General features: G+C 26.2%; 2 protein-coding genes across 7 annotated transcripts; one reads left to right on the top strand and one right to left on the bottom strand.

Annotated features, from left to right (window-relative positions):
* Positions 1-1,048: 1,048 nt before the first annotated feature.
* Positions 1,049-2,359, bottom strand: LOC126849817 (solute carrier family 35 member B1). The gene is made up of 2 exons (XM_050592084.1): positions 1,809-2,359; positions 1,049-1,719 (listed from the first exon to the last, which is right to left on the bottom strand). Exons 1-2 carry the CDS (start codon positions 2,196-2,198, stop codon positions 1,150-1,152), a joined length of 960 nt encoding a protein of 319 aa, XP_050448041.1. The 5' UTR covers positions 2,199-2,359; the 3' UTR covers positions 1,049-1,149.
* A 1,270-nt stretch (positions 2,360-3,629) lies between these two features.
* LOC126849731 (uncharacterized) lies at positions 3,630-17,165 on the top strand. 6 transcript variants are annotated; one of them, XM_050591869.1, is made up of 12 exons: positions 3,630-3,812; positions 3,912-3,990; positions 4,371-4,524; positions 6,411-6,533; positions 6,677-6,876; positions 7,146-7,355; positions 9,838-10,009; positions 10,346-10,412; positions 10,501-10,660; positions 10,757-10,894; positions 11,242-11,355; positions 11,439-17,165. In XM_050591869.1, the coding sequence occupies exons 2-12, from the start codon at positions 3,917-3,919 to the stop codon at positions 11,665-11,667; spliced, it is 1,641 nt and encodes a 546-aa protein (XP_050447826.1). In that variant the 5' UTR covers positions 3,630-3,812; positions 3,912-3,916; the 3' UTR covers positions 11,668-17,165. The 6 variants fall into 6 exon arrangements, with proteins under 6 accessions (XP_050447826.1, XP_050447825.1, XP_050447824.1 ...); XM_050591868.1 differs by having other exon boundaries at positions 3,630-3,990; positions 11,445-17,165; XM_050591867.1 differs by having other exon boundaries at positions 3,630-3,990.
* Positions 17,166-17,222: the final 57 nt, after the last annotated feature.

The following is a 17,222-nucleotide window of genomic DNA, read 5'->3' as shown; positions in this document are numbered from 1 at the left end:
CTCTGATTGGTCAATCCACAATTATCAACCGTAACTTCAATTGCAACAGAGCCCGCAATCCGTAGTGTAATACGGCCGTTCAAAATTACAGCAATACCTGTTCATTTGAAAGCTACTATTTCAATATGTGTATTTCCATATATATTTATATATGGTATACGGAGGTTTTATAACGTTTTTAATTCATTTTCATATTTTTATATATTGTAGCGTTTATTTATACATTTTTAGGATCTTTAAATCTATAATATAGACAACTCCATGCGATTTAATTGTAATACTGAAGATAATTAAAGACAATTTTTATCAATACATGAATTATTAGAACACAGATCCTGTGTATATAAATCTTTAGCCCACACACATACACACATACCTTATCTTTCTATTTATTTTGAAAATGGAAAAGCTTGTCTGCAGATTTTCTTCTTTTTAGTACATAGTATATTTATAATTATGGTATAATTTATATTATAAAAATATAGTGTTGCACAAAACATCATAATTTTATTTTAATATACTGCAAGAAAATAATCTTCTATCATTTCTTGTTTCTGGTATTATAACACAATATGAAGAAATAAAACCCTTAATACTAAATTGTACAATTTATTAACTAATAAAAATATCATTTTCAATATTACAATGATTTTTTTAATTTATAAACAATTACTAGTAGATAAGATAAAAGAAAGAATTATTTAAAATATTACAGGCATATAAATCTATTTTTCAGTATCCTTGATATTGGACATTAATTTTACATGCAACTACAGAAAATTATTTATATTTTTACAAAATTCTTATAAAAATTCTTATACAATTACTTCAATTTGCTTATAAAAATGTAAATGGAGAAAAATAACAATTTAATATTAATATATAAACGTGTATCTGTATATATACATATATACATGTATATATACATTTTAATATATATGTATATGTTCTAATATATTATTTTTAGTACACACATACACATATATAATGTATGTGTGTATATATGTAACACATATAAATTATATATATATATATATATATATATATATATATATGTGTGTGTGTGTGTTTTAAATACAAAAAAAATAACTTAAAGGTTGGAAGTATATGTTTAAACAATTGCCTAAATAAATATTGAATAATCACATTTTATCTTGTAGTACTTTTCTTATCTTTACCATACATAACATCCAAAAATAAACCTGAAAATACTATAAATGTACTTAACCATTGTCTAGGAGAAAGATTATTGCCAAAAATTAATATAGAGCCCAACACTGTGAAAAATTTTCTAGTAGTAGTTATAATCGAACATGGTAACGGACCAAATTCAGCTACTGTCAGAAATATGAAATATTGTCCAAATGCACCAGCTATGGAAAATGTTGTTATGTGCCATATAGTAAAGGGATATCGTTGTAGAAAATGAATAAAATCAAAGAGCTCTCCAGAAATAACAATCACTGTGCCACTAAAAATAAGAGACCAGAGATTCATGTTGAGCATCATATGACCTGATTTTGACTTGTATTCCGCTCTCATTCGTTCCTGCACTGCGCTCGTTAACCCATCCATTGTTAGTGATAGTAGCAACAATAATTCTCCAACTGACAAATATGATTCCGACTGTTTCTTAGAGACACTACCATCTTTATACATAAATAACGCAACTCCAATGACTATTAAGAGAATGAATATGTACTTTCTAATTGGATATATCTGTAAACAAAAAACATTTAAAGACAGTGGAAAATGTGATATACATATAAGTACGAAAGTTTTGTACATGAATTTTTTATCAAACTGACTTTTTTCCCTAATAGCACGCCGAGTATCATCACAGGTATGGGCTTGCCAGCTTTGCCGATCACCTGCGTTGGATAACTGACAAATTGCAATGCCATGTTACTGCATACCATGGCGAGTAGATATGTTAGAGCTGATAGGATGTAATACAGCGTTGATGTAGCATCCTCGCCCTGTTTCATCACTGTTAGTAGAATAGTTTTGGCGAATACATAGTTCACTAAGCATTGGACAAAAACCAGTGCGAACATATATGTAAATTTCTCCCGGTTTTCTCTGTCGCCGTATTGTCCGCGCGTGATTTTCTCTTGCAACATGCCGAAATAGAAATAACACACAAATATACCGATCGCGCATATAAACAGTTTGGAATGCTTGTTGGTGACGGTCATATTTTTTTTTTACGGTTGTAATATCATATAATTAAAATCGTTTCGTTCGATCCACGTATGTATTATCGTTTTCGTTGATTTGAGCAAGCACACAACATTAAATTGTGCGTGGCGGGCAGAATAGGATAGGCTAGGATATTTATATCACATAGCATATAAAATATATAAATCATAGACTTTTACATATAATGTAACTAAACATTAAGCCCATATCAGACTACGCATTGGGTGCTTTCCATTTAGTGACTCAAGTCGATACAAGTATCATTCTATCTTTGTTGTTCACTGATATTGAAAGAAGATAGAATAATACTTGTGTCGACTTGAGTCACTAAATGAAAAGCACTCATTGAAGATTGAGGATTCAAGATTAAATTTTGACCAATCAAGGACAAAGAAATTTTAGTTTTTTTTGTTCATTGTGGATTAGTCAAATACCAATCTTTAATCTTCAATCTTCAATTTTTATGCGTAGTTTGATACAAACTTTACAGGTCCTCACACAATGCGAGACAATAGCGATAGACAATATCCAATGAAAGCTTTGCTTTTTCCGAAAAGCAATGATCTTGGATATCGTCTATCGCTATCGCTTTTGCCCCTCCTTGTACAAAGGCATTAAGCATATATTACACTATGAGCCAATTTCACCACCTTCGGTTAGATTAACCGATGGCAGAGTGGCAACTGAAATGATAAGAATACTTGATTTTTATTCACCTCTATTTTCTGTTGCCACCCTGCTGATTTTAATCGTCGGTTAATTTAACCGAAGGTGGTGAAATTGGCCCTATGGGTTGCAAGCTTGGTGGTTGGGATTATGGTCCATACCATTTCTTCAAAATAAATAGTTACTTTAGAAACATTCATCTTTTGGCGTTTTTGTATATAGCAGGTTTAATCGCTTTGGGGGTTAATCATGTAATTTTTTCTCTACGGCAAAAACGTGAAAAGTGAAAAATTTTGCCATTAATTTCAATGAAAAAATTTTTCACTTTTCACTTTTCCGCCCTAGAAAAAAAGTTACATGATTGATCCCCTAAAAGCAATTAATGATGTCATTGCATTGTCTCTGCCAATCATATATGTAATACTATATAGTATTACATACATGCTGCCAATAAAAGACTTTAAAATTTATAAGTAAAATATATGGCGTTTTAGAATGAACGGGTTAATTCAATCCAGAACAATTAATTACTATATTTTACTATGAATTCAAACCTTTTATTGGCAGAGTCAATACAATGACATCATTAAGCGACGTCATTGCATTGATTCTGCCAATAAAAGACTTGAATTCATAGTAAAATATAGTAATTAATTGATTCAAATTGGATTAATCCGTTTATTCAAAAACGCCCTCTGTATAGAAGTCTCTGGTCTATGCTTCATATGGCACGCACATGCGCTGATTTTGATTTACTTCAATATACTATATCACTACGTATCACAGTGCACCATATGATATACGATACTGTCTCATTTATATATGACTGGTGGATAAGTTCTTATATTACTACTGATGCCAATTATATATAGGAGTGTCGAATCAAACATAGTTGAACATGTCATGAACGTCTGGTTTAATTATTTGATTCGCTACTTTAACGTGTAAGATCGGGTGTAAATGTTGACGTATAACAAACGTTAGGAAAGAAAGTGAAATCTACTTAATATTCTTGTTGCAATTATATATGTCAAAACACGTAGGAAAGATGGCGGAGCAGAGTGACAGAAGTCAATTACCGCCTGGTTGGGAATGCAGATATGACATTCGTAGTGGTCGTCCGTAAGTAAAATACATAAAAGAGTATATATATGATTTCTTTCATTAGTAAGAACTCGTATAAAAATCATAAAGGCAAAATCTCATCTTGATCCAACAATCCATGTTTTTCTAAGATAGAACATGCAAGATACAACATGCATAGATATTTCAGAATTTTTTAAATTGTCATTTACTAAAAAAGATAGATAAATTGTTAACGTATTTGTTGATAAAAGAACACATTTGAGAAGATAATATTTTGTCTATTAATTGATTTGGTTCAAGGAGATTTTTGCCTTGATATGCACTAATCTAAAAATATTTATCGAAAATCGATATGCATAATATTTTTTTTATGTAAAAAATTAAATATATAGTTGATACACGTTATTATTTTCTAGATATTTTATAAATCATTTTAATCGCACTACAACATGGGAAGATCCAAGAGTGAGGTACTGGCAGTATTCTCAATATATGCAATCTCAAAACTCAATGGCTTTGAGTTCAGCTACTACTACTACTACTACTACTTCTCAAGATATTCCTATGCAGGTCAGTTAATGACAAAGTTGAGAATTAATGTGTTACTCATAGGGCTGTTATCATTATAACAACTATTATTATTTTTTTTTTTTTCTTTATAAATGTATTATAAAATTTATCTGTAATAGAATAAATAACTTTAATACATATTTTTATAACAAATATTTAAGTTGCTTTTAGGATTATTTTAAGTTACTTTTATCATTACTTTATATATTTCAAATATATTATATTTATTTGGTATGATTTGTATGCAAAGAAACATACCAGTAAAGAGCATTGGAATTAGTATTACATGAAAGTAGTTGTTTTTAAGCTCTCTTTAAGGTTTCTGATTCTTTATTGACATCATATTGAATTATGGTGTCGAAAAAAGGGAGAAGTTATGAGTTTTATTCTTGCAAAATACATAGAAATAAATAAATAAGTTTATTTTAATATAATCATTCGTGTTTAATGATTATATTGAATTAATACAATATATTTTTGCTGAAAATAAATTTTATGACAATTGATCATATTTACAGATATATTTATTAATTCACGAATCAAAAAAAGTTTTCAGTATATTTTATTATTTCATATCGAACACAAATGGGTCTTATTAAAAGATTTTATTAAAAGAAACTTATTTTTTTCGATATATTTTATAAAAATTTTATAAAAATAAAATTCATATAAATTCTCATTTCTGATGTCACAATTCAATGTTGTAGCTCCAATGAAAAAACACAAGATTGTTGCCATCTCATTTCTCTCTCTCCCCCTCCCCCCTCTCTCTCCCCTCTCCTTCTCCCTCTCTCTCTCTCTCTTTCTCTCTTTCTCTCTTTGTATCTCTTTCTCTATTCTTAATGATTGTTTAAAATATATATACATATCAATATATAACTCCTTTTTTGTATATTTATTATCTAATTAAGCTACATAAGTTTATTAAATTTATTATCTAATTACATTACATAATATTTTATGATAGTTTAAGGGAAAAAATAAAAACTTATTGTATGAAGATATATACAGGGTGTCCAAATATAAATTGAGTAACATATTTCTGAGCTCAAACAGAGACAAAAATGCTAATACCAAAATATCGAAGTTTAAATTAATCATTGAATTAATAATATTATTAATAACATAGTTAGAATAAATAACTGCACAAATAGTGTTGATATTTTTTAATCCAATATTATTGTTAAGTTCGCGTATCTGAGGCCCATTGGCCCATATAGCATAACATCATGTTATGCTCAGATTTGGTTTAGTTTTTATTGACATATTGTGCCAATATGCAATACTCAAATTTTACTGTTTTTATGTTCAGAAACTTCTGTTTAATTTTTTTCTTTTCTGCGAAATTTAGATAAAAAATACTGTGTTATCTACATTACAATAGATGTTTTTCTTTTAGTGATCACTAAAACAATATGTCAAAAATTAAATCTAGTAGATTATTTTGCATAATATTGTTGTTTATTAACAATTATCCAAGAAAAAATATATATAAAACATTCTTCATTTTTTGGAATAAATCTTATAATACTATAATATAATATAATCTTATAAATAAATTTTATAATACAAGCCATTTAAGTGATATATTTTATCATTTTATTACATTGCAAAAGCGCATTAATCATAATGAAATAGAAATATAGTATGGTAAATAATAATGAAAAGTTATAACATTATTATCTAAAGAAAATATAATTTCTAATGTAAAACATTACTATACCCTTGATTTATATCTATATAATTATGTTGTTTCTTTTATATCTACAAAAATCTCCCATCTTGCACTTAAATTACAACATATCTTGTCACATTTTAAATGTATGTATTCTTATAATACACACGCTGCATTTGGATAACGCACAAAATATACCACAAATAAATAGACTGGAGGAGGCGGAAGTGGTGGGCACTTAAGTTATGTAGGTGGTCATAGAGCTCCACAAATTTATCCGACACCGTCTCCTTATCATAATCCACAATTAGCATTTTTACCTCCCAGTGCACAAGTAAGTAGATATTTATATTGGACCCACCTCTCATTCTCATGAATCATGCATGCATTTATCAATAATTACAATCAGTGATTACAATCCTATTCTCCAGTACTATTCTCCAATTGTTATATAGTTTAAATCGTGTGTATGTGCAGGAGTTGAAAACACCACTATCATTGAAATCTACCAGTGCAGTGACAACTCGATTCGGCGATTTAACTTTAGAATCCCCGACTCCATTAAGAAATACAGAGACAAGCTTTACTCAAAACTCCGATTCTGAATCTCAAGTGGCAAAAATCAATGCTGTATTTCCGACCGTTTCTGATACACATATTCGTCTTTTATTGAAAAAGTAAGTTTCTTTTACAAATTATCTATTAGCAAAATTTTCCATCTGAAATTTATTTACATTTTCATGTCCATAATAAACATTAATATCAATACTAGTATGAACACAAAAATATGAAATATCAATACTAATATTAACATAAAACTACCATATATAGACAAAATTGTAAACTTTTCACATATATTGATTGTTTATCCAAGTCTTCAGCTACTATTTTCTTTAATTAGCACTATAACAGATTTAGTGCTAAGTCGATAGCCAATATCTTTCAGATACCATAACAGAGCAGCTTTGGTCATGAGTGCTCTCCAAGTGGAAAAGAATCCTCTTTGCGCTCCAGGACCATGTACACCTGTAGGAGTGCATTCAAATTATACAATCCCGAGATGGCGTCTACCAGCTCATGCTATACATGCAGCACTAACATTGAGTCCGCCTCGCGGAGTTCGGCCAGCCCCTAACTCCCCAAAAATGAAACTTAGGTTTAATTATACATTCATAGTTTCAGTTTCTCATCACCCAGTCTGGATGCTAGATGTTGATATCGTATCTTGTGATAATTTGAAACAAATATATCAGACAAAAAGTATATATTTTTTTTTTTTGCATTATATTATTGTCTAGTATATTTCATTCATATATATATACACGATATTACAGCGGAACTTTTTAATAGCGCACAACATTCTTTTTGCTTGAAAAGACATGTTAGTACAAATTTCGCGTGATCGCCACGATTTTGAATTTCAATGTGAAGTGGGAGAAACCGCTCGCTAGCATTTCAGAGACCCGTACAATGCGCTACTATGAGGTTTCATTGTATTAATATTATATAGCGATAGCATGTATAAAGGCATAGATTTCCTTGAATTATTTTTAGGTATTAATGGAAATGCAAACATTTATATAATAGATTAACCGATTTTCTAATAATTTATGTCATGCACGATAGCAAATATTAATATTAAATAATAGTTGATTTAGACAAATTTATTCTTACTAATCACTATTTTAATTTTTTATCATATCCTTATTTTTTTAAGAAAAAATGCAAAAAAATTTTGTTTATTATATTCATTAATAATACGCAATTTACGTAATATCTATGCAATTGCGTAATATCTACGCAATTTTAGATATTTATTATTTTGATTTTATTTTCATTTTTAGTTGTTTACCCCTGGTTTACGTATATACGCAGTACATTGGTATTAAATAAAATTTCTGTTATTTAGAATAGGTTGGTTTATATTTTATATTATTCACATATTATTTTTGTTTGTTGTTGAAGTTAAAGCTCATATTATTTTTTTAATTAAATATTTTGTTTTGTTGTATTGTTAAACAATAAGATATCTTATATAAAAGGAATAAAAAGTTTTTGCATGCATTTTTTAATGTATTATATCAGTTATAATAATAAAGTAGAATTGTGTGTTTACATATATACGTGCATACACATACATACACACATAATATTTTATTTTAAATCGTAACGGCTGTATATTACTGAAACTAATTCATTTCTAAAAAAATAGTTTATTATAATTATGGGGGATTCTTTTTCAACTGCATTCTATAATTACTCTGATTTGGTTCTATATATAGGATGTTCGACAAGTAAGTGATCAAATGAAAGGTAAAGGTAGATTGGATTAAAACTGAAAAGAAAAGTATACCATTTTTTCTATAATGCTTAGGAGAATTATTATCGAATAAAGTTTGGCTAATCAGCGCCGACTTTTAGCCCAGCGCACGTCGGTGTACTCAGCGCACATTATCAGGTGCGCGATTCTAGTCAGACTACTCAATAATAATTCCTTTGTTATAGAAAAAGATGATACAGAACTTTTCTTTTCAGTTTGATTCAATCTCCATCTTTAGTTTGGTCGGACACTATATACAATTGTTTTCGAGAATTTAAGATCGCTTTTTTTAAGTAAAGAAAAAATATATATAACTATATATTTATTTATTTATTTATTTATTTATTTTTTCTTTCCCGAGAAAAATGGATAGTTTTAGAGATATTCAATTGCATGTATAATTTAAAGTGAAACATTCTATATCTATATATTTTATATAAAATGTTTTTTAGAGAAATAAATGGCGTCAAATTTAATATTTTTTCAGATTATTAAGTCTGTTGAGAGCAGATTTTTTCCCGTTATAAATTATTGTCAACAAAAAAGCTATAAATTTGATACAGGAGTTGTTACCGATTAAGTCGGCTAATTGACAGCAGAAGCTGAGTAGAATCTGCAGCTATTAGCCATTTAAATAAAATAATAACGCATGATGCTAGATAATATTAGCATATTCTACCGCCAATCTGCTGCTGTCAGATTCTGTGAGCAGGCTCTATCGGCAGATCACAAATCTAATGCGAACATGATTGATGCCAATTTGCTAGCAATTTCATTTTTCTTTTTTGCTAAAATATTTTAATAAATTTTTTAAATTTCGAGATACCTTATATATATAACAAGAAAAACACTCTTATTCTAAAATGAGATAAAATTCAAGCATGATAGTATATGTGCATGTATGTTATATCGTAAAAAATAAAGAAATATATAGAATATAGTTTATCATTTATTATTTATTTAAATAAAGATAAATGTATAGAATAGTTCATCATTTATTATAATAAAGAAAATATTTATTATATATTTATTTCTAGATATCAGTCGAATACATATCTCAAGTAAAGTTAATTATTAATTTTGTGTGTGTGTGTATTATTAATTTACTAATTCATGATATATATAAATCATATTTATAAATTACGATCATATTAAATCATCTATTGTGATTTAATATGATGAGTTATAATTTGAATATTATATTATAAAACACAAAACATGAAATATATAATATATACAATGTGCATCTATGTTTGTATGTCATGTATATAATAATAACAATCAAACATTTATATGTGTTTGTGAAATATGTGTACAGGTACCTGAAAAGTATATTTCCAAAAGTGGATGAAACAATATTATTGGATATATTAGAACAAAGCGATAATAATGTGCAAAAAGCTTCTGAAAAACTAATTGATTTAGGGTACGAAAAACGAAATACTACTTTTCCTGTCAAGACCGTAGCAAAGAAGAAAGAAGAAGAACAGGTAATGAATTTTATGTTATATAAAATATATATCTTACGTTGTTTTTCTGATAAAGAAAAATAGGTAAATATTAATTAACCAAGCTAGCTCCAATGACTTTGACCTTGATATTGTCAAAGTCATGGTTCAGAGTAATCTTTAATTGTCAACGTCTGTTCTATCTTTACTTTTTGCATAGACTTTTATTTATAATTTTTTTAATAAACAAAGAAAGAACTAAAATCCTTTAAAGTTTATTCAGAATTATGATCTTAACAACATATATCAAAGTTAAGATTATTAGGATGGTTAAATCTAATAATCGACATGATTATAAAAAAAAATTTCTTTTCATAGACAAACAATGAGCAAATTGCACCTACACCACCTCCACGCATAAAAAGTTTAGAAGAAAAGAATATATGTATGTATTCTACAATTTATATTTCTTTTTTCTATAAACATTTTCTTCTTTTACTGATAAGCATAATATATGAAAAATTATATTATAGTGAAAAAGCGTTTAATGGAAAAATATAAAATGGTACCAGATCGAGTGGTAATGCTTGCCATGGATAGTGTAGATTATGATGAAGAAAGAGCAATGCATATATTAGATATAGTAGTAGCAGAGGAAGCTAGTCGTCCGCTTTGTACTTCTGATAGCAAAAGGTAATACTTTATTTTTCAACAATATATAAGATTATATAGATAATGTATACAGATTTCTGTTTTTCTTTCCTTATCCTGATTATATGAAAATTGCAGCAGTAAAAGTAATGAACGAAAAGATAGTCCACCAGTGATGGAAGCTATAAAGTTGACTGTTTCTCCGATTAAAAAAATAAATAAAGGTGCAGAGACTGAAAAGTCGAAACGGTCCAAAAATAAGACTGAGATACCGAAGTAAGACATTTGTTTAATTGTATGTTTTAAAATATTATTATTTTGAGAAAGATATCATATTTCTTTTCTTTGAAAAAAAATAAATTTGAAAAATAATAATATTGATTAATTCTATATACGAAGTCGTATTTTTACACTTTAGCTTTGACAAATGATTTGTAACTGATGACATAATCTGGAAAAGTAATGATTTTACATAAAAAATTAAATTGAAAATATAAAACAAAATTTTTTTATAAGCAAGGCTTTATTATTGAAAAAAATTAATAATTTTATTTTTGGTCATAGCACAAGTTATAGAACATCTTGCATGTTATACTTTATTAATAATGTTTCTTATATATTAGAGTTTCACGTGGAACTAGTACTACAGAGGACAAAGAATATAAATCTCCATATTTAATAAAACCAATCGGATCGAATTTGGATTTAGTAAAAGGAGCAAATAATGATCTATTATTGTATGTTGAAAGTATTATTTAAGATATAGTATAATTTCTTACTATTTTGTATAATATCTTTATAGATATTAAAAAAACAAAAGTTTTAGGCCAGATTATGCACCTTGGTCGGGACCAGATACAAGTTTGCTGTCCAAACAACCATTTTCAAGATCACTCGCGATGGGGCATAATCCGACTTTACTTTCTACAAATAATTGCCTCGCTAAAGGTCCGCAGTCCGAATTGCGAAAAGGACCACTGAGGGGATTAGCTCAAGGTTCCATCTATTCACAAAGGAATGTAGCCAATACAGAGAGTCGGGGTAAATGAAATATGTGCAATTGTTTTTTTCTTAATATTTTTACATCTATTAAATAGTTACACATAATTTAATTTAGTGGCACTTGTATAATTGTCCCGTTTTTGGGATATCATTATACATATATATAATTATTGATTTGCATTATTGAGACATTATAATCCATTAATTTTTAAATTATTGATTTAGAATTTTTTCTCAATTTAAACATTAGGGAATCGCGCGCGCGTGTAAGTTTTTTTTTTTTTTTAAATCATCAAAAACTTTATTTTTTGAAAAACAATATATATGTTTAATATATAAAAAAAATTATTACAAAATATGATATTGCTTACAGAATGTTAAAATGTCTCATGATGCTGTACAAAATAAAATTTTTTTCAGATTTTTTCGAATCGCGAATCAATATTTATAGATTTTTAGGACAACTAATTACGAATTTGAGATCAAAATTAGAAAATTTAAAGTAATGAAGCTTATACAGTGATCATCTCAAATAAGTAATTTTTGTATTTTACAGTAGAGTTTCGTTAATTTGATTTGACTCTAGGGACAAAAGGAGTGGAAAATTCTTGGAAAAGAAACGTTAAAGAATATTTCTTTGAAAATATTTTCTCTTACTACAGACTTACCACAGACGCGACTTAAAAAAAAACGCGATATTAGTATTTGTGAAAATATATGCGGGGAAGTACAAAATTTAAGGAAACTCTATTGTACATATGTATTGATCTGCATCAAATTTGGTATAAAATTTTTGATTTGTATTTATATGTAGATTTTCACTGATTGTAAATCATAGATCAAGCAAATTTAAAATATAGCAGTTAAAATAGTTTAGATTCGCTATTTTTAAATTTATAATTTTAATCTAAGATTTATATCAACAAAACCTATAATACCAAATTAGTGCAAATCATTATGCATATGCCATGAACATAATAAGAATTAGATCGTTTCACATGTTCTTCAGGTTACATTAATGTTCGATCTATTTTTTTATATGTCTGTGATATATACAAAAATTAATGACATCATCGACATTGAATCTTTTTTAATTCTTATAATTTCAAATTTAAATTAAAATTATGTGTAATTAATCAATAATCTCAAAAATTCTTAGATGTTGAATTGTGCATGAATTAAAAGAACTTTTTTTTACAATCAAAGATGTTATATGTTTTTGTGTCTTTTTAAAAATTAATAAAAATTTGTTTTATTGATAATTCATAGCATACATTTATAGCTTAGTGAATTAATATATATTTTTATTATATTTATCGTGGCTATAAAAAGTCATAATAAACAATTTATTTTATTAATTTCTTTTGAAATTTAATTAATATTTATTGTATAAATTGCTCATTTTTCTAAAACATTATAAATAAGAAATTTTTAAAGACAATGATACACACAGATGCATAAACCATAATGCTTTTTAATTTTGTCAAAATTGATACAATTTCTCTCATATCGAAAATAAACAATTCATACATATAAATACAGTTATCTTATAATTATATAGGTTTAAATGTCAAATGAATGTTTGTACAGCACGAAATTTATAAAATGCGATATTGCGCAATTCATATCTCAATAATAAAATATCTAATCATTTATATTTAATCTCTTAATATGGATATGGTATTTTTAGTTAAAAATAAGAATTTTGCAGATAATGGCATGTAAGATTTTTATTCTTTTGTGTAAATATTGTATAATGTGCATCTATATTAGACATTAATTATTATAGTACACATTATTATTACTAATATAATATATGTGTATATGTTTGTGTTACGCGCGCGTGCAGTATATGTACATTTTCTTATATCATTTTATGTAAAAATAATCTATAATATTTATGCATTTCTACCTTGCAGTTGATACATAATTTCAAAGAAATGTTAAAAGATTAAAAAATATTACAAGATCTAAATTTACTAGCGTAAAAAATTTTAATGTTTAAAAAATATCTTAAAGTAAATAAGATTCTTAAAGTAAGAACAGACATATATTAACAATTCAGTATCAGTTATTCATAAACAATTGATGATAATGGAAACGGCGATTCTAATCAACTGTTCTTTTCATTTTAACTGTTTTTTGTTTATATATTAAGATATATGATCTTTCTTGACATTTTTTTTGCATTTTAAATGCAAATAATGATTATTACTTATGTTGTTATATGTGCTTATATTATTTTTCTATTTTAAATGCTATATGATATTTCTAATTAGGTTCGCGTCCAATATATTTTTATATTCAAAAAATTATACCCATTGTCACACAAAATATATATAATCAGCATATATATTTATAACAAAAGTATTTTATGATGTTATGCTAGCAAACAGCAATTAATCGAAATAAAATGTGATTAAACGAAAGAAAAAACTGCAAAGAGAGATGGTCGCTCGCAAGCACCTTTTTTACTTTTGATTTATAATCTTATTTATTTTAACAGAAAAATTTATTTTTTACATTTTTATGACGGATTTTATAATTTTTTATTAGTTAATTGGTCTTCATCGATCGGCTTTATAGAATATCTCCATTAAATAAGAACAGTTCCTTAGAATTATAGATTCTTTCTTCAGCTAATTAAGCTGATAGAAACAGATATTATACTTCTAATCTCGTTGGCTGCGTTTTTCAGCTGCATTTTTATGTATGCCCATGATAAAAATTAATACGAGATAAATATATATACCGTTTATCGCAGTATATGCATAGTGCAATAAATGAAAGAACTATATCGATTTTACATATATTTTATATGATATCATCATATTTCTGTTATTATTTTAACAGACCATGTTGTATTTTGCTATTATTACTTGAGGCTTGCTCGATTTTTGCCGCGTTTCTATCGTCACAATATGATTGCAAATAAGCTCAATTTCAAATAACAATGTAAACACGCTATAAAATTCAAGCATGACGTGTCATGCTGATTATATGCTAATTTAGTTGATTTTTTTATAGAAATATTATATCAATACTCAAATGCTGTTCTTTTTATCTCAACAATAAGTTCTATTCAATTCTTGCAACATTTTTTTAGTATGTCATGATATAAAACCTGCTAGTTTTCCACTTGATTTCTGCAATATATTTAATTTATAAATAAATAAAATTTTTAAATATATTTGTAATTTAGCTCCACTTATGTACATTTTCATATTTATTTTTATATTGTATCCAACTCTTTTTAAATTTATAACTGTATTAATAATATTTTGGTGGTATAAATTTTACACCACAAAATATAATTGTAAATTTTATCACATTCAATTCTATGTGACCCTAACATACACATGTCCAAAGACTCCAGAGGTCGTCCACAAGATGTTTAACATTCTCTGAATGTCCTCCAGACATGGTGTGTTGTTAGAGGAACAATACACATAAAAATTTTATCGAAAACTAATAAATATATTTTGCCAAAATTTTATTAAAAGAAGAGAGAAATCATACATCAACAATGTGATACATCAATGTAACAACTTAGTAAGATTTAATAGATCATGACTCTAACACTAATAATAATACTTCAAAACCAGAAATTGTTATTAATTTTTATGAATATGTTCCATAATAATTGATAATAACATATATAATTTACATGTATAGTCATCATTCAATAGACAGAGAGAGAAAAAAAAAGAGAGAAAGAAATAGGTGAAAGAACATATATAGTATACTCTGCAGTATTACTATTTCTTTAAATAATATTTTTATCATAATTTTATTACACAAATAAATGTAATTATATGTACTAGTTTGAGAAATTTATCAATATTTAAATGTAAACTTTTATAAATAATATTTTCTTATTTAATAACATTTCATATTTAGATTGTGAAATAAAATAATGTGATAATTAAAATAAAACATTAAAACATAATAAGCAGAGAAAAATACATAAAGTAATATAATAAATATATAAAAACTCGAAAAATAATTTCCATATGATATTTTTAATATATTTTAATATTGATATATTTCTTAATGGCACATATGCATCTTTTTTATTAACTATGTAATATTAAAATTATATACATATAATAAGTCATATCCAGACTGAGAAAAAAATTTTTAGTAAAATTTGAAGGCAAACAGTATTAAACGAAGTACAGTGTATTAAATTATATTTTCATGAAGCATAGATATATATGAAAAAAGTTCCATTGAATATATGGATATTTATTATGATATATTTGGGAATATATTTTATAAGCTTGCAGTATAAAAAACGAATAAATGGAGAGATTAGTAAAATAGAACCTGGCATATCTCTAACAAAATTTCCATAGATCAATATGCAGAACAGGCCATAATTAAAAAAATAGGGGAGAGGTTACTAATAATAAAATATAATAAGAACATTAATATTTATATATGCTGTAGTAAAAATTTATCGTATAAAAATATTTTCATAACTCAATTCAAGAGTAATCCAGTCTTCATCAATACTTAAAGATAAAAAGATTAATAATAGATGGGCTGTGGCTGAAATGTTAGAGCTATTTTTATAGCTTTTTGACTCTTGAAGATAAATCAGAAGGAACAAAGTAATATATTTTGGCTATATTTTAAGGATTGCTATTGGTAGAGAAGATTAATATATACATATTTTTAATTTAGGCATAAATTCCACATGCCTTTTGACAATATTAATCATTTTTAATTATTGTAAAAGTACCTTTTGAAATATATTTATTTATGTAAATATTATTTCATAAAGAAAAATTATTTAATAACATCACAGAGATTTGCGCATTTAAAATATGTTTTATTCTAAAAAAAGAATAGTGATGATTACATTTTTATAATATATTTTAAGAGGTATCTTAATTCATAATTCACTTCATGAAAATTTCAATTCATAAATGTTATGTTCTATAAAAAAAAATTTTGTTCATTAACAGAAATCGAGTTTCTAGCATATATTTCACACAAATTAAATTTTATAAAAAATTTTATGCTATATTTTGTGTTATATTTTATGCATAAATGCCATCTGATGTATGCATCTGATAAAGTTAATCTCAAAAATATATATTCTTGTATTAATGAAATATTATATTCTTTGCACATAACATATAAATAATTGTCTGCTTAGTAGAAATTTAATCTATTAATTTTAAGAAATAATTGTGTTATATTTATGTGTATAAATATTTTTTGTATCACTAATATTAATCTAATATCCAAGAATATATGTGACATACTTGTACTTTATTTCATTTATACTTTAATTATTTCACTGTAATTACTAGAATTATTTGCTATGCTTTATAGTTGTGAGAAAACCATTGTATCAAAATGTTATTTTATAAAAGTTTACTTTGATAATGAAGTAGAAAATACTAGAGCAAATTATCTACAAGTAGCAATATAAAGATGATATAAATGATGAAAGCTGTTATATGTTAAGTATTGCAAATAATACAACTTTTATCTTTAGACATATCTGTGCAATAAAATATCTGTAATCAAATTATACATTTGATAATGTAATTTAAATCTCCAACTGGTATATTCGAATCATGCGTGT

This window comes from Cataglyphis hispanica, chromosome 5 (assembly GCF_021464435.1).
Source record: "Cataglyphis hispanica isolate Lineage 1 chromosome 5, ULB_Chis1_1.0, whole genome shotgun sequence".
Taxonomy (NCBI): domain Eukaryota; kingdom Metazoa; phylum Arthropoda; class Insecta; order Hymenoptera; family Formicidae; genus Cataglyphis; species Cataglyphis hispanica.
Note: the sequence above shows the minus strand (reverse complement) of the source record. Positions and strands in the feature narration are given on the sequence as shown.